This window comes from Hermetia illucens, chromosome 7 (genome assembly GCF_905115235.1).
Source record: "Hermetia illucens chromosome 7, iHerIll2.2.curated.20191125, whole genome shotgun sequence".
NCBI classification, from domain to species: domain Eukaryota; kingdom Metazoa; phylum Arthropoda; class Insecta; order Diptera; family Stratiomyidae; genus Hermetia; species Hermetia illucens.
In genome coordinates, this window is record NC_051855.1 from 15,014,736 (window position 1) to 15,033,584 (window position 18,849).

General features: G+C 34.4%; 1 protein-coding gene across 17 annotated transcripts in view; it reads left to right on the forward strand.

Annotated features, from left to right (window-relative positions):
• The window catches only part of LOC119660910 (protein pangolin, isoforms A/H/I/S), a 160,892-nt gene that overhangs the window by 114,292 nt on the left and 27,751 nt on the right, over window positions 1-18,849 (forward strand). For 2 of the 17 annotated variants that reach the window (XM_038069871.1, XM_038069870.1), the window contains exons 9-10: window positions 14,282-14,477; window positions 16,084-16,249. In XM_038069871.1, coding sequence (XP_037925799.1) covers window positions 14,282-14,477; window positions 16,084-16,249 — 362 coding nt within the window. The other 15 variants (XM_038069860.1, XM_038069861.1, XM_038069862.1 and 12 more) reach the window with 15 other exon arrangements.

Consider the following 18,849-nt stretch of genomic DNA (forward strand, 5'->3'; position numbering starts at 1 on the left):
ATGTCACTCAAGTTGAGAACAGAATTGCGGGAAAAGTTTGAGCTTTCATTGACGTACGCTAAAATAGAATAATAATAATAATATCGAAGTCGATGGTAAGCGACCAAAACGCCGGCCGAAACAACGGTGGCTTGATACGCTAGATGGGGATTTGAAATTCTTGCGATTGCATCCAGATCAGGCTTTTGACAAAACAAAATGGCGAATCCGATCACGACGAGCCGACTTCGCTCGTGAACCGGACTAAGACTGAAATAGAAGACTATTCACACGTCTGGTAGTTCTGGTAGTTGAACGTCCTTTCATTTTGCGGGTTTCCAAACTTCCGAAGTAGTTCTCCCTTAGCGTCAGATCTCCTTTGACCTTCTACAGAATCTCAACGTAAGAGAGGTCATTTCTGCTTTCGATAATAATTGCATCCAGACGGGGCTTCCAGCGTTTTACCTGCTTCATTGGCTTCACAGTTGTCCAAAAATTTGCTCCCATTTTCTGGGATTTCGTTTGTGAACCCGATTTGAGGCCCAAACGTTGCACTCCCTCCTTTACTGGTTCTGTGGGTCCTCAGCTTTTCTTCGGTGTTTGAAGCTTTACAACAGTATCTTCCATTGTTTATCTTTACGCCCTCTACAGCTTTCCATTTCGGATTTTTTTGAGTGGCTCGCTCTATCCTTTTGTTGACAATAGGTACTTACCGCAATGGGGTCACCGTAGACGCTTGCAATTGTCCTGTATTTGCCGTGCATTGGTTCGTCGAACCTAACTCACCATGGCCATTTCGCAGGCCTTTTCGCAGACCTTTTCGCAGGTGCCTTTAAGGTTTCGAACAACCACCTTAATAAATCCGTGAACATCATACTGCGACCCAACGAATTTGTAGAGCGTGTTCAGGGTATTACCTATCTCCTTCAGGCAACGTCCCTCCCTGAGTACTTTTGCTAGCGCTGCATCAATTCTCTCGTCATTGGCATGCACCGCTCCTTCCTTGCTGGGCAGTCTTTGCCAGTATCGATATCTGGTCGTCCATCCGTCTGGGTGGAGAGCCTAGCATTTTACTACTTCGCTTAATCACTTATTGCAGTGAGTGAGTGATGGTCCCATAATGGCGTCAATATCCTCTTTTTCCTTCAGTGTTAATGTTATTTTTTGTCTTTCATCCATATTTGTCATATATCCATATTAGGGCGTTGTGGTAAGGCGTGCTATCGTGATATAACTTCCAGGTAGTGGGGATGTCTTTTCTTGTCCTGATGTCCTTTTTCCGGAATCATTTCAGCACATCGACGTAGTAGGCAGTGTTAAATGTCTGTCCTTAAGGAGCATACTTCTTATGGACCACTCCTTTACTGTCAAAAAAATCGATGATCAGAGCTTAACAATTGTTCAACACGAGCCACATTGTTTTTGGTTTTACTGGTTGATAACCGCCTAGAGCGCTGTTCGTCGTGAACCTCTTGGCGGCTCTTTTTAAAGGCCCTTAAACACCTCAAAACTTGTGAGTAGTAAGGCAGAGCAGATGGTTGCAGTGTGCGTTGACCATCATAGGCAATTTAATTATGGTAGAGGGACTGACCTCTTAAGGAGTTCTTTTCAGACCCATCAGAACGGCGCTGCAACACTAATCTCTGCATACACATCTTTATCCTAAGGGCATTGTCGTTCCGGTATGCTAATGTACCCCGAGGTAGTGCTTTATAGGATAAGGTTGATTCGTCTGCGTTATAGATGCAGCTACTTTTGTATCCTTAGTTTGAGAAGGGACACTAACCAATTACCAATTTTACCGCCCGAAACAGTTCCACGGACTTTCCATCTATGAAGCCACCAAAAAGTGGCCTCAAAACAATCAACGTTAAACATTTGAGTGAATTTGGTGGCATTTCCCTTTAAGACCGGGCCTCTAAAAATACTAATCACAGGGATGCGATCTAAACTATTCGGAAATATTTGGAGGTTTTCCTCTGCAAATCGGACTTAAAAGGGAGTCATTTTATCTGTAATAAAAATCACAAAACTCTTTTCAGGCGGTAGAAAAATGTCCTTTTCGATACCCTACGTCATTTCTCTCTCGTTATTTCCTTCATTTCCTTTCCTTGCCGTTGGTGTTTTGGTGGGTTGGATTTTTTACCATCCTTCCTACTCGAAATAAAATTTGTTGTGTGCGTTGTTTTAGATTCTCTCTCGATCTCTTTCTTTCTGGTTCGCTCATGCTCCCTTTCTTTTTTTCTCTTGATGTAACCTCAAGTAAGGATACTTGGGAGGCTTTTTAGAAAAAAATGATGGAAGACTGAGGGGATGGAAAATTAGTGGCGTAATAGTCGTACTATGATAGCTGCGAGCTTAAAACTTGTACCCTTAATTTGAATGATATTAACAAAGCCTGAACCATCCCTTCCGTCCACTGACTCCTTTTTCAACAATGCCTATTGTTAGTTTTCTTTCCGAGTCGAGGTTTTTCCTTTAAAAAAAAGAGGACACAGGTAAAACTGCTAATTTTTATGAACATCTGAAAATTCTTTTTGATGTTCATCCCTTGCGTGCATATGAGTTTTATTTAGAAAGATTATTATCTAGTCGTCATCATTTCCATGGGGTCCAATAAAAGGACAATGATGCGATGATGTGTATGGGCAGGAAAGGACCTTTTTCATAGCATCGATAATCGAGGATGGTTCTACTATTCGATCATAGAGGGAGAATGAAAGTTTTCAGTAAGGACACATACGCATAGAGCAGATATTTTTTCTTGTCTAAAAAGTTCGTAATATGTTTATCCTTGTTTATGAATTCTGGTGAAACTGCCTTACCAACTTGCTTGATTCGTTTCTTTGCTAGCGTACAGCAATTTTTTATGGCGACCCTTTCATCGCTCGTCCTTTAGCTCTATTATTACAAGTCTTGAGTGAAGATGAAATTGGGACTTTTGCGAACGGAGCCAGATTTGGATTCTTTCTAGCAGTTTTGTGGTAATTCAAAATCCTTTTTGAAATAAAATCGATTCATGTCTGTCATAGAAGATACCCACAAGCTTTTAGATTTGTTATCAAACGTGTGGAATCGTGGGGGGGAGGGGGGTCTAGAAACTTGAGTACATACAAGTACAAGTTCGATAGATGGCTCTACTAGTATTAAATCCATATGATGTTTAGTGAACCCTGTCATTAAAAAGACACGTGTGCAAATTTGACAGCTGTCAAACTATTAGTTTCTGGGATAGAGCACTTTGAGTGAAGTAACTTTTGTTAGTTTGAAGAAAATGGATAAAAAGAAATTTCCTATGTTAATAAAGCATTGCTTTTTGGCAAAAAAAAATACAGTTGAAGCCAAGGCTTTGCTTGATAAAAATTATTTGGACTTTGCATTAGGCAAATCAACCATTGAGAAGTGGTTTGCTAAGTTTAAACGAGTCGAAATTCGCACCGAAGGCAATGCACGAAGTAGACGCCATAAAAAATGTCCAGGAAATAATAATAATCCCTAAATTAAAGTATCTGTTCTTTTTGCTGATATCCTATTTCAATAAATGTTCAAAAAAAATCCCTAAAATATCGCGGCAGGTTTGAAGATACCAAGGTATCCACTGCACACTGCTGTATGCTATTTTGTAGTGATGTCCTTTGTGTTTCCCTTTGGAAGGGACTTTATGATTTCTGCTTTCCTATGGACACACCTCCACGGTAAGCTGAAGGTCTGGCCTATTATTGTGTTCAATAAGCGCGCAACTTGCGAGGCAGGATATGGCCCGTCGAATCGTTTCCTCTCGAGGTCCAAAAATCGAGGAATGGATACCTACAAAAACATCCCCATTCATAGACAGAGGTATACTTAAAATCCTCTTGCAGAGATATGGTACCCATTGGACCGTGAAGGACTCCTGTAGTGAATTCGCATATATTTGACTGAATATCCTTTTTGAAGTAAAATCGATGCATCAATAAAGGACGAAAGAAGAGAGAAGAGGAAGAGAGGGAGAAAGAGGGCTGGAAGCTTTTACTAAATAAGGAGATTGGCTTCGTGCTATAATGTAAAGCAGGGAGAGGATGCGAGAACGCTCTCATGCCAAGTAAGGATATTCCCAAAAAGCGTAGTATTGTGGTACGAAATATAATGAGAAGGAGAAAAACAGAAAAAGGGATAACGACCGTTCTCCTGTTAAGCGTTTCCGGTGTTGCCATCAATTCCAACATAATGAGGCAACTTTTATCAACTTTGCAGGTTTATAAGTTTAAAGTACCGTTACAAAAAAAGGATTTTGAAATTTCTTTAAAATTTAAACAGTTGCATCTTCGAGGTAATGATGACCTTTACAATTGAAAAAATATCCATTTATAAAAAATTTTATAAAGTTTCCGAAAATGGTATCAAATCTGAGATTAAATAATTGAGAGAAAGTCAAAGTGAGCAGGACTATTGGAGAAAAGCTTCCTGTTTGGATGTAAAGTACAGTATGGATGGAGGGAGGGGTTTCAGTTGGAATAAAAATATTGGCAAGAAAGCTTCTTGTTCTGCCTGGAACTATTAGGAGAAAGGATGGAGAGAGAAAGAAAAAGGAAACAGAGGAGGTAATTTTTAAACATGAAATAAGGACATTCGAGAGAGAGCTTCGTCTTATGAAGTGGGAATATCTATAATGGAGTGAAGAGAGAGCTTATACTGAGCCTATTCAAAGTAAAGTCTGAAAGGGTTACAAAGGGGCGGGAGGAAGAAAAAGGCTTTTGTTCTAGTTTTGTTTGAAAGTACAGTGAGAGAGAAAAAGGGTATGGGAATGTAAGGGCAATTCTTATATCGAACAAAGTTATTCTCAGGAAAGCTTTGTACGATGAGAAAAAGCGCAATAGAAAAAAGCTTCGAAAGTAGAATAGGGAAGGTTTGAGAGTCAGAGGAAGTTTTTGTATTTTCCAAAAATCATTGCCATCATTGTCCTAAACGTCAAACTTAATTTTTTTGTATTGTTTTTTGCTCATTCCCATTTCTCTGTCAAGCAATATTTTAAATTGAAAAGAGGTTTCGCTTGAAATCAATCCTTACCCTCCTCTAGATAGAGAAGATGTAAAAGGAATTTTCTCACAATTTCAGTAGAAGTCCTAAGGGGGGGAACACTGTCTCACATCAAACCAATCCTTTTCTGCTTTCACAAGATAATCAAATTTCATGCAATACTTCTGAAGGTTCGCCCATTCCTTCCTCTTCGTAGGGGATGTCTGACCCTATTTTTGTAACCTTCTATAATATTTTATTTATTCGTGTGTAGTATATCATACTTTGTATCAACAAGTTGAAACAAAAGAAACCGGGAGAGAGTGAGAGCGAGAGAGGGGAGAGAAAATTGTGTCTGTACTAAACCGAAGGACGGAAGGATAATAAAGTGTAAAAGCGAAGGGGGAGGAAGAAATATTTTATCTGTACTGAACATCGTAACTGGAAAAAGGGGGGAGAGGGGTCGGAAAAATAGAGAGAGAGAGAGAGAGAGAGAGAGAGCGCGGGACAGGAGAGAGAGCATCGGAGGCAAGGAAAGGTTTAGACGAATTATATTGAAACTTTTTAGCTGACTTTTGAAATTACTGCTCTGGAATTCTGTACATTTATTTCGCAGGGAAGCACCAGGAGATACCTGTCAAATTTTTTTGTCAATTCAATAGATGGATGATCCCGCCCGGTTTTAAAGAAATCCAGTTGGGAAAATGTTGAAATAAGGACTGGATTTGTAATAATTGATAGATAGATTGCCATTCGGCTCGGTAGATTGCTGACTTCAATGCTAGATTTAAGTGCCAATAGCAATCAGGATTAGAGAGAAACTTCACTAGAAACTCGGAAATAGCATCCTTTTTCATATCTCTGAGTATACTAAATGCCATCATTCAATTATTTGAATGTGAATACTATAAATTCCATATCAATAAGGATACCTCGATAGTAATGTAATGTGCCGAACAGAGGAAAAATAGTAAGCAAGAGGAGGGGAGGGGGGGGAGGTGTCGAGACGAGAGAAACCAGAGCATGTAGGACATTAATTTGACATCTAGCTGCCATATGAGAAATCCGGAGAAGAATGAAATATGAATAATATAAAAGTAATATATGGGGCAAGGGAAGGTGAATGGATGTCACTTCATTTACATATCATTCTCTGAGATGGTGCTTGGCTTGCGTAGTACAACCTGATACCTACATTCGATTGCCCTTTTGCTCTCTACATAGCTTCTGCTGTGTATCATCATAGAGAAAATAGTGAATCTGATCTCTGATGGATGATTATCATGTGCTTGTCGTTGATGGAAGCTAACACATACGTAAACTATAGACGTTGATGAACCCCATGATTTAGAGAGTGAACAAGCAGGACTCGGTTATCTTCTAACCCTGCACTTCAACATTGAGTGGTACTATTTACCCGTTTATCTCGCCAGCTTTTGGCTCTCCACCAGCATAAATTTGTATTAGGATGACAAAGCTTTTATCTATATATAGAAAGATACCCTGAAAGTAAATCCCTGTGCGTTCGTATTTCTACCCTTGTGAGCTTTTTAGAGCTTTCAGTGTGTCCTTAAAGCGTATTGTGTGCATATTGTAAGGTATCGATGTTTTCGTCTGAAACTCCTCTCTGTTGCATGTCCTGTGCCTGCTTGTTTGCCCTTGCTCACCATATATTCATTCTGGGGTACGTATCGGGAGGGTAGCCGTTGCTTTTTCCTCTCATCTATCACCGACATCGTATGTTGTTGCTTAGTTATTTGTTGTTGTTTTTTGACTATTACTGTTGTATCTCCTACTGTTGCCATATCATACTCGCTTGTATAAGGGACGAATTATAAAAAGATATACACGCGAAGGAAATTTTGATGCGCCGCTCTGTTTCTGCTCTTCTATAAGAGCACCATCATCATCATCATTATCATCATCGTAGAGTATAGCTTTTCACTCGGGATAAAAAAAAAAAAAGTGATTTTTTTAAGTAGCACCAACGAAAGAATTAAATATTAAATTATTTGTTGCTGTTGTTGTTGTTGTTGTTCGTACGACCCGGGGGTCTGAATAAGAAACGCGGAAGTATTCGCAGTTTGCTTTCGGGGGGAGAAGGAGAGGTTTTAAACGGAACTATTTGTAGATTGTAGGAGGATCTTTTTTTCTTGGTCATTTGTTGTTATTGTTGGGTTTTTCCTACGCGAGTGGACTGGTGGAATGGAAAACAAAAGCAAGTCAGTCCTTGCAATGTGTGTTGTTATTTATTTTGATAGAAAATTTGCAACATATAACATTCCCCTCTCCTTTTTTTTGCTCTCCTCATCTACCCACAGACATCCCTAAAGTGAATGTACGTGTACTCGGTATCTATATTTTTTGTGTATATATATGTAATAAATATATATATATAATTGTACTGTGTGCATACAATCGCGAAAAATAGGACATTTGCAGATCATTATTGCGTCGGATACGTCATCATCATATATCTTTTCATCATTCCTCCCAGCTTTTTGTGCACAAGTGAATGAAAGATACAAAAAAATAGTGAAAACAATTTGTGAGATACTTCATCAACACGATTTTTTATGTGACTAAATCTGGCCAATATCCTTTCCACAAATGAGTAATAGTTTAGATGCTATATTATATGTGTATGGTGATATATTCTAAAACAAAAGTGTCGAAAAGAAAACCCAAAGTAAAATAAGGACTACCTCAAAACTCCCTAAAAATTCATTATCTAAATATTTTCAAATGTCAAAGATAGTGTTGTCCGTGTGCCAAACTTTGTGATAAAGGATAAGAAAACCCAAAGGAAATATTTATTGCAGTTTAGATTTTAATTCCCTTGAAAAAAAAAAATTATCTTTTTTTTTGGTTTCGGGTAAATTTTCCGTGCAGTTGCCAAAACGTATAGACCATTTTTTTGTTGATAATACATCCGTGTATGTCAGTGTGAATGTATTAGGGGGGGGGGAGGGGGTGAAGTAGATGAAACCTGTAGAGTTTAAATCTCGTGCTAGTTATTTTTTTCCGCCTCAAACCGATGTGTTTATCTTCGACGAAGGATTGCTGATTGGTTTTTCAGCCAGTGGGGCTATAGTGACTTGATATATATACATATCTTTTCAATTATTTTCGATATTCTCGATTTTATGCCATTTGAGCCTAATATTTGAATAGTTTTCCATAGAACTCTTGATGAGATATTTGCCATAAAGTTCCAGTGAAAAATACTTTGATTTTTCTTCTGGTTAAGGACAAAAGTCCCTTAAGGGGGGAGTACAGTGTAGGAAAATGAAATGAAATCAAGTCTATTTTCGGAAGTAAATCAAGACGAAAGTTGGAAAGTTAGGTATTTATTGTTTAAATAGAATTATTGACTGCATCTTTGGCTTTAATTTAAAAAAAAATACCTTCCTAGCCCTTTCCTGGCCCCTTTCTACGTCTCAAAACGGCATTCATTAACGGACACGATTGCAGCCCTCCGGTCGATTTGAAACACAAAAGCCAAGTACTCAGGACACTTGTAATTATCCTGTGAACCTCCCCAGCTTTAAAAAATAAAGAAATGTAAAAAATATTTATTAAAAATTTTCGGAAATTTTTTATTTTGAAAGTTTTCAAAAAAAAAATATTTCTGAGTAAAATCAGACTCATGTTAGAGGTTCACACGAGAATGACATGTGTGAACTATTATTTACCGTAAACCGCATTAAATTATCTTTATATTTACGCCCTGAGGAGTGTCCGCCGCTTAAAAAAGCGGAATTTTGGAAAAAATCGATTTAATAAAAAAAAAAACTTCCTTTATGAAAACTTGGATAAAACGATTCTTACCAGTCTGTCGTACAGTACTCTATCCTCTTCGGGGCTTCTCCTGGCATTCTCTAGGGCTGATCCTCGCTTCTTTCATTGCAGCTACTGCCTTGGCTTCTAACTTTGCAATCCTTTCTGCCCAAATATGGTCTCATTACGGATGAAATAGGGAGACAAAATTTAAAAAAAAAATTAAAAAAAAATTGGGATTAATCAAAGGCTTTATGTTTCACTAAGGAATGTACAGGAGGCTGTAAAATAATTTATGGGATTCTTATTCTTTTGAAAATTCAGCTACAATGCAAACTGATATGAAATTATTAAAAAACTAATAAAATAAATAAATGTTGAAAGTTTCAGCAGCCATAAAAACGAATAATCCTAAACAGGACAATGCTTACAATAAAAATATTGACAATATCTTCATTGTTTTATAAGCATTTCAAGTCGGACATACTGAGTACAGAATAGCAAGTTTTTTTCTACATTTATAGAATGTGATTAGATGATGTTGTGATATTTCTTCCTTGTATATAAAAGTGTAAACTACTAATTAAAATAAATCATTTTTTCTAATACTATACATACTACGTGGTGCTGTATTTTTTCTTCTTCATTTTCGGAAAAAAGAGGGAGATTATAATTAGAATAATTTAGAATAAATTGGAAAAAAAAGATATACAAACGGGAATTAAAAATATATAAAATATTTAAATAAAAAAAGAAAGTGAGTTGCTCGGTCCAACTTGGTTCAATTATTTCATGGATAAAACTCCTCTCAACAAGATTAAATGTAAGCCAATTACGTACTAGTTCCCTAACGGTCTGTTCCTGGAAATTGAATCTAGATTCCGTATTTAAAATCAAAATAAAAAAAAAACCGCAGAAATCACATAAAAATCCGATTAATAATAAAAACGACAGGGGCTAAAAACACCGAATAAGTTATAAAAAAATAATAAGCCGAACAGAAGTGAATAAATGACTTAAAAATTCCCATTAAAAGAAGAAAAAAAGGGAATAAATCACTTCAAGAATAAAAGCAAAACGCGGTAATATTTTTTCGTCTTATTACGGTCATACTACAGAGCGATGGAAGCTTGCAATGAACCACTGAATCTTTCAGTAAAAAAACGTCCAATTGCTGTTGTTCCGCCATCCTCATCAACAACTTCATCACAATCAACAACACAACCATCACAAATATATAATACAAATACTGCGAACGTTAATTCAACTAATCAAACTATTACTAGTGCATCTACTAATATTAATAGCAGCAACAATAGTTCCATAACAAATACAACAACTCAGCATCAATCATCGAGTAATTTACTCAGTGAATATCTTCCACTTTTGGGCAATACCAATTCAACATCATATTTCCTAACAAGTTTCAATGAACATATTCAACAACAACAAAATTTGGTATTTCAACAATTAAATCAGCAACATCAACAACAACAGAATTTACTAACGACAAAATGTGATGAATCTGAGGGTAGTTCGAATGGTAGAACGCCATCACCGAATTTCACAAATTCAATTGTCGCCACCACTACACCAACAGCTATATCATCACAACAATCATATTCATCAACAATGGGCACATTTACTTCATCCAATCTGACATCAAATGCTGCTGCAGCCGCTGCGGCCTCATTACGATCAGCAGCAGCAGTTTCAACAAGTTTTTTTGACAATTTTCGTAATTCGGCACAACAGCAACAACATCAACAATCACAACTCCAACAACAACAACAACTAGAGCAACATCACAATAGTCTCCTAACTGACCTAATTTTATATAAACAACAACAACAGCAGGAGCAGCAACAACACAAACGCTCAACGATGCTAGCTGCTGAGCAACTGCTTCTAACGAATTTTGAACAGAATTTCATTGATTCTGCTGCAGCGGCGGCAGCAGCAGCTGCAACAGTAGGAAAAACGCCAGTTGGTATTTCACCAACAGCTTCATCAGCTCGAAATCAATTGAATCAAGCTTCATCGATACTTTTTGATGATATAAATTCAACGCGATATTTGAATCCTCTAGCGAATTTTCTGGATCAACATCGTTCGTTGGATATAGCGAAAATGCATTTGGAGCGTTACCTAAAGTTGACGAATCAGTTTCTACAGCAGACTGCGTTGGCCGCAGCGGCAGCAACAGCAGCAGCTACGGCTGCAGTGGCGGCTTCATCAACTACAACATCGACGCTATCAACAAATTCGACTACATCAACAACTACTACAACAACAGTTTCACCAACGAATAATAACAGCAATAAAAGCGGTATGACCAACAACAGCAACAACAATGCAGGAGGAGGTACCACCAATGGATCTACAACAATCAACAGTAGTATTTCAACAATCGATACGTTGAACTCGTTGATTCATACTAATATTCTGACTAATAAGATTGCCACCAACAATTTAATTGCAATTATAAATAAGTTACTGGAACAGAATATCATGTCAGAATATTATTTCAAACGTGGTATTGGACTGCATGAACAGCTATTCCTGAATTGTAGCGGTGTCGATGGATTATTTGGAAATAATAACAGTAGTGGTGGAATTTATAGTGGTATTAATAATTCAGTGGTTGGTCAACAATCAATTATTGGTCAATCAACAACAAATTCAAATGAACAATATCAAAAACAACAACATCATCAACAACAACAATTTTTTCACCAATACGAACAGGATCTCAAAGATGCCAAATTGCCCATTTCACTTGATATTAGTAATAATAATTTATCACCATCATCAATTGGTGTTTCATCGAATAGCACTAACAATAATAATAATAATAGTAATAATAACGGTGGATTAGGTGCACAATTAGTTGATAATAATCATACCGATAGTCATTTTCGTCAACAACATGATAATACAACTAATGTTGCTAATATTTCAAGTAACAATAATAATAGTAGTAGTTGTAATGGTGGAAATATTGGTGATATAATTAATAACAATGATAGTAGTGATTGTAATATTGCTAATGTTGGGAGTGCAGGTGGTGGTGGTGGTGTTTGTGTTGGAGAAAGTAATAGTCAAAAATCAATAATACGTACATTACAGGGATTTAAGGTGCTCGCTGCTGCGGCCGCCGCTGCTGCTGCAACGGCTTCAATCGAACCATTTGATTTTAGTCAAAGGTTTATTTGACTTTATATTATATAAATAGATGTTCATAATGTACTGTTGTATTATTTGTTCTATAGATGGGAGTTGTTGGAAATTTAGTTATTTTTTTTTTATTAGATTTACTTTCGCTGAGATGTTTTCTGTGTATCCTGGAGCTTTATAGATTCGACATTATCGAAATTAGATACAAATGTAACTTAAGAACAACATGAGTTTCAAAAAGGATCTTTTTAAACCTACAGCCTGGCAGGTCGAATGTTTATATTTTCAATGATTAATTTAATTACTCTAAGGACCAAATAGGTAGGTAGGTAGTGAGTGTGGTGGGGGAGAAGCTATAGCTTCTAGGCAATCAGGCCGTGGTGGCCCATTGTACTTGTAGGTAGGTGGACAAGTAAACAAGAATGCCGAGGCTACCATGGTTCCTAATATTCAGACGATAATAGACTAAATGTATTGTTTAGTTAGTTGTTAGTTCATGCATTTCGATAGTTTCCTCTCTATGACCCTCATCCTCAGATTCGCAAATATTATTTCTGAATCTAAGGACGCTGCCTAAACATAGAGGGCCTAGAAGTTAATTTGTCGTGGGCAGAATATAACCAAAGTATACTCCCTTCAAGACAGGGAGTGGCATATGCTTCATTAGCATCCAGTCTACCGTTAGTAGGGTTTTTTTTTTCTGAAGAAATGAGCGTCCAAGTTACACCTATCAGCAGCAGTGAGATATTTGGTTGCAGCAAATTTGTTACTTGTAATTATCTCGGTTTAACCACCGTGTTCATCAGTTAAAAAGTTTTAGTAATAATTTACTACCTTTATCGATTGAGTCGCCCCAGTCCTTGATTGCTCTGCTCACAATTGTTAACTTCATTCAAAACGAGGCATATGAAAATCTTAAAAGAATTTCTAGAAAAAAAGATAAGAGCCGATTTCTTATCTTCGTTAGTTGGAGTCATTAAACCGCTTCCTGATCCCATTCATAACTCATCTTTCTGGTTGAAAACGATTGCTTGGTGATCGCTGTAATTGTGGTGTTCAATGGGTTGCAGGACATGTAGTGAGGTAGCGAAGTACTAACAAAAGTCACGTCTATAGTCGAGTCGAACTCTCTTATTCGGAAGGTCCTAATTCCGTCATTGAAATTCGTCAGTGAACTTGCCCATTCTGTAGCTTATGTATCGAAATCACCGGCAATGACTTTACCTGTACTTGTATTGTAGGTCAGTTCCTCCAATATATCTTTGAACGTAGTTAATGTGAGGTTTGGAGACGAATAGTAAATATAGAGGGAACTCGGTCTATTTTTGCCCACACTAAGTCAGATGCAGACCGTCCCACACAATCCCGTATGGTTTGGTTAGTGTACGCTCCAAATGCCGCTCTAGCCACCTATGCATTACTGGTAATGCTGCTTGGGGGTCTACTTATTATAGTAACTGGCATATCTTCGTAAGTGGTTTCCGAGAGCAAAATTTGCGTGACCCTATAGTAATTGAGGTTGATCTAAATTAACGTCCTTGAACCCAGGACACTTGCAGATGCCGACAGTGTACCTACCTAACCAATTTCTGCAATTTATTCAATTCGCTCATCTTTTTAATCTTCATAAACTTGCAAAGATAATTTGTTAATACTTACCGACAAACAAATATAAAAATAGATGCCGTATATAATTTTTTAAATGGCTGCCATCTCTATTTATTTGTAGTACTATCAAGTTAGATATACCAAGTTATTCCGTTTTTTACTTTATGGATTTTTAGTAATAGTATAAAATATGAAATATATATGAAAAAAAGGATGAATATATACATATACATATAAATCTTCAATTTGCAATTAACCTTTATTTTTTATTTTCTCTTTTCTCTTTCATATCAATGACATCATTCAAAAATACACATTTGAATATTCACAATTTGTGGCTGCTTTTCTTCATCGATATTGATGTGAAATTTGTTACTTGTGTGCTTCGGATCGTGAACGGGATCAATTCATCATTCAACATATCATCGACCATATTATAATGCATATAAATCCAACTGTGTTTTATTTTCTTGATTTAAAAATCTAACTAAAAAAAAATATAATTTATTATAATTTTCGTGTTTTGCGCAACTACATTTCACGCTCGGTTTGATCAAATTTTATTGATTGGTGCCATTGAAAATATCTGATCTATCTGTCCAATTTATAATTAACAAAAAAAAAAAAACAAAATATATTAAAAAAAATAATAATTAAAATAAATATATGATTGGTGATAATTTTGGTATATTCATACAAATTTTGTGCCGGTTTTTGTAAATGTTATATAATGATTACGTAGTAGAACACTTGATCAAAAACATTCACCGAGCGTACAATCGGATAATAGTAAGGATAATTCAGCGGAAAAAAAGAAACCACATATCAAAAAGCCATTAAATGCATTTATGCTTTATATGAAAGAGATGCGTGCTAAAGTTGTTGCAGAATGTACACTTAAGGAATCGGCAGCTATTAACCAAATATTAGGACGACGAGTGAGTAAACATGTTTTAGTATTTTTGTTTATATTTCTTACAATAATGACGACTTATTTTTCTTGGTCCGTATTACCTAAAAATACAATATGAATCATTTGAAAAAAATGAAAAAAAAAAAATGTTGATATATGAATTTTTATTTAGGATACATAATGAAACTTTTATCTGAGCATGTTTTTCTAAGACAAAACTTGAGTTGAGTAAGGAAAAAATGAGAAAATTAAGAAATAAATAAAGTGATGAGAAAAAAAACATCTCTCCTGTTGCATCGAAAGTTGGAAAACCAGGTTTCTTCGCAAGAAATCACATGGCTCTTTTAAACATTTATATAAAATATTATTGGACTTATAAATTTTCGAATATTAAGTCTATATTTCAAAATAGGATGCCATATCCAGATAAAATGAACACTTTAAGGAATCATAACTTAATCGTATTCTAGACATACATATGTCATTTCGCCAGTACTATAGTAATTCGTTAAAGTAAAACATTTTAATGACAAAGTTTCATTTATTTTGAAATTTCATTTTGTCTCAAAAACGTTCACAAATAAGAACATTTTTAAAATGATACAAATGTTCTAAAATGATGATAATATTAATTTTATGTTTGAGTCTACGTATTTATTTTCCCTGTAATATCGGAAGCTTTAACAACTTTGGTATTTATTCGGTTAATAAAATAAAATAAAATAAAGTATATAGGAAGGTCTATGTTTCACATATACACTTTAGTAGTTATTTCATGCTGAGAAAAAAGTTTCATTGTGTCTTTTCAATTAGGTACAGGACGAAATTTGATTTCTTCGGTTTAATGTGTATCTTTTCTGCATTATAAATATTTTTTTGGACCTTTTCGAAGTACAAAATAATATATTTGGATTTTATTTGATGTGCAGCTTTTAATAATAATGAAACTAAATCCTTTTTTCAAATGCATTTTATTATGAATTAAACCATGGTTTGCTGGTTTACAATTGCTAAAATGAAGAAAAAAAAATCTACATTTGTATTTTCCCCACGGTCTCCGTATTTGGAGGAAATATACGAGCGAACAATATTTATGAAATGGCTAATGGGAAACCTAAACATAAAACATATTATAGACAGAAGCAAATCAATAAGTAATTGTATAGTTTATTTTTTTATTTCGAGACAAATAAAAAGAAAATATTTTTCTTATTAAATATAATTGAAACGCAAGATAAATCAGAAGAAATCTTTGAATGAATGCCTAACAAACGTATCATGTAGATTATCGCATTATATAAAGCCCTAATTGCAAGTAAAAGCATTTAACAAATATAGGATGAAGATAGGTATTGTAAGGAAAAATTTCAGGAAAAAGATGATCTTTTCCATATAGTTTGTTCATGAAATCCTTGTCATGAAATTAAAAAAAAAAAAAAACAAAATGACGGGACAGGAGAACAAAACGAAAAAAAACTTCCAAAGAACACAATCACCATTATCTTAGCTTCCCTTTAAATTCTCTTATTATCTATTTATTCCACTTTCTATATCCTTCTAAATGACAATATCACATCATGCGTATATTTATATGTATATACATATATATCTACATATATATATATTAACAGTGGCATGAATTGACGCGAGAAGAACAGAGTAAATACTATGAAAAGGCGAGACAAGAACGTCAATTGCATATGGAATTATATCCGGGGTGGAGTGCACGTGACAACTATGGTTATGTTTCTAAAAAGAAGAAACGTAAGAAAGACAGATCGCCCGCGGATTCGGGAGGTATTATCAAAAGAAAAAAAAAATATAACTATATATACATATATATACATACAAAATTCAAATAAGACCATTTAATAGAAAAAAATAGACAAAAATTAATGAGAATTTAAAATGGAAAATCAAGAAAACATGAAATATACAAATCAAAAATTAGTATGACAAATAAAACAGAAAAATCTACGTTGAAGAATGATTTCTTATCATTTTCACGTATTTCTGTTTGTTCCTTTTGAATTTTTTTCTTTTTTTTTCTATTATTACTTATTTTTCATTTGATTTGCGTTCCATTCCTAGTTTTGCATTATTTCCAAATACCATTGAATGTATTTTGATTATGCTAGAATCTGGAATAATTCGAAATTTCCAAAAAAAAAAAAAAAAAAAAAACTAGAAAAATAACAGGAAGAAGAAGGGAGAAAACAGTATCAAATTAAGGTAGAGGCACGAGAAAGATAAAACTATATGCAATACATATAGCTTAAAATAATTTATGAATTTTTCTTTTCCAATCAATTCTCTATTCAATTTGTTGGTCAGAAAGTTTTAGGAATCATTTTATACACTCCCAAGTCAGGAATTCTTTTTTATACTTTCTGGTTCCTCTGCCTTGCTTGTTTTTTCTTCGCTGATAATTCAGAGGAAAAAAAAAATCAATCAAAATAAATAGAAAAATAAAAGAGAAAGGAGTACGAAAGAAGAAAAATAAACCAAAAAAGAATATTTCTGAAAACTCGTTATGCTCATTTAGTATTGTTGGAAGTACACAGGGAAAAAGAAATTGTGATCACAATTCGAATGGAATTTAAGCCGAATCAGATGATATAAGGATCTTCGGCATATTTTTAAGGCCTTATTTTTTTTTAAATATAGAAAGTATCATATTATTGAGTGTAGTAAGGTTAGTTTTAAAGTCTTATATTTGAATGAGGCTCAGCCGAATGGTTTTCATAATCAGGATCATCATCAATGGCGCAGCAATCCAATTCAAAACTTGCCTTCTAGGCTTTTATTTGTATATGGACATTTGCATTTCTAATTATGAAAAAAAAAATGTGGAATTTATTAGATAATTTTGATCTACATAATTATCCATATCTTTACAAAGTGTCCTTGTAAAAATTGTAAAAAGAAAAAATTTACAAAGATTTCTAGTCAACATTCAATTTTTTGATACTTTCCTAAAGTTCGAGAAAAAAATAGATAATTAGATTGGATAGATAATTTCTTTTCATTACAATCGCAATGATTAGATCACAAACTTGATTACTTCCAAACATTAACTTACTCTAATTTCAATTGTATTTATGTGTTCATATATGTATTGTAAACAATTTTTGATAGTTTGCACAATTATTTGTGCTGATTTTTTCATAATTTTTTACTTCATTATTCATTTCTTCTGTAAAAAGAAGGTTAGTTGAGAAACTTGCTTGAATCCTCGTTTCCGTTCTCCCTCTATATCTACACCTCGGCGTTAATAAAAAATTATAGAATTAGGAGAATTAGATATCTAATTTATCGTTTATTTACTGCGAACTAGAGGCAAAAGATAGGATAATTTTCAGAAATTTAAAAAAAGGAACGTTGGGGTTTTCATTTTTTGGGGAAAATGAAAACTATCACTTTCTCTTTCGTTTCGCGTCTGAAATTCCAGTGAAATTTAATTGGAAGACAAATTCAAGGGTAACTGTAATTGTGCATAAACATTCCGAATTCAATTTTATTTGAATATTCAATTGATTATCCGCAACTTTAATCAAAATATCAGTTTGAATTCAAACAATTAATGAAAAGCAAAATATATCAACTTAAAAATACAATCTATTATTTTAATCTATTCTCTACTGATTAACAAGACACCGTTGGAAAATTTGCACGAATTAATATGTAAATAGTTTTATCATTAAAATAAAACCATGAAAATATAAAGGCAATATATGAATCAATTTAAAATTTTTTTCCAATTTTTCAAATCAATCGGCCCAAATTTTGTTTTTGCAAATTTATTAGTTTTTATTTGGTAGAGGCTCTTTTTCATGAAACAAACCAAAGTAGAATTTTAAGGGGATATTATTTTTTTTTTTGAAAATTTAAAAAATAACTTAATTTTAATTGAATAATGCAATGAACTCTGAAAAAATGACAACTATAACTATATATATAACTATAAAGGGAGCTCTCTTGATGTTAGGTTTTCTTTTCATTTATATTGTTATAATTTATTTTATAGCAGCTAGTGGAGAATTCAATACTTTTTTCTTACTATGTTATAGATAATAGTATAAGAAAAGCAAGCCTTTTTCTACTTGCTGATGTGATGATTGAATAATGAATCAAAAAAAAAAAACTTATAGAACCAACACAAAAAGGTGTTATCAGATTATATCAGTCCTAATTTTGTTTGAGGGAGAGAGTCCTGAGTTCGCATTTATTTGATGGCAAACCGAACTAATGGGGCGAAACTATTTCCCACTTTTTTTTTCAGTCCACGGAATCCTCCTTTTTGGCCAAAGTGGCTATTTAAAAAGTAATGACTGACGTTTTCATCTAGGCTCCTCCATAGATAAAAACTTTCTATAATAGAATTGCCTAAACAAGAA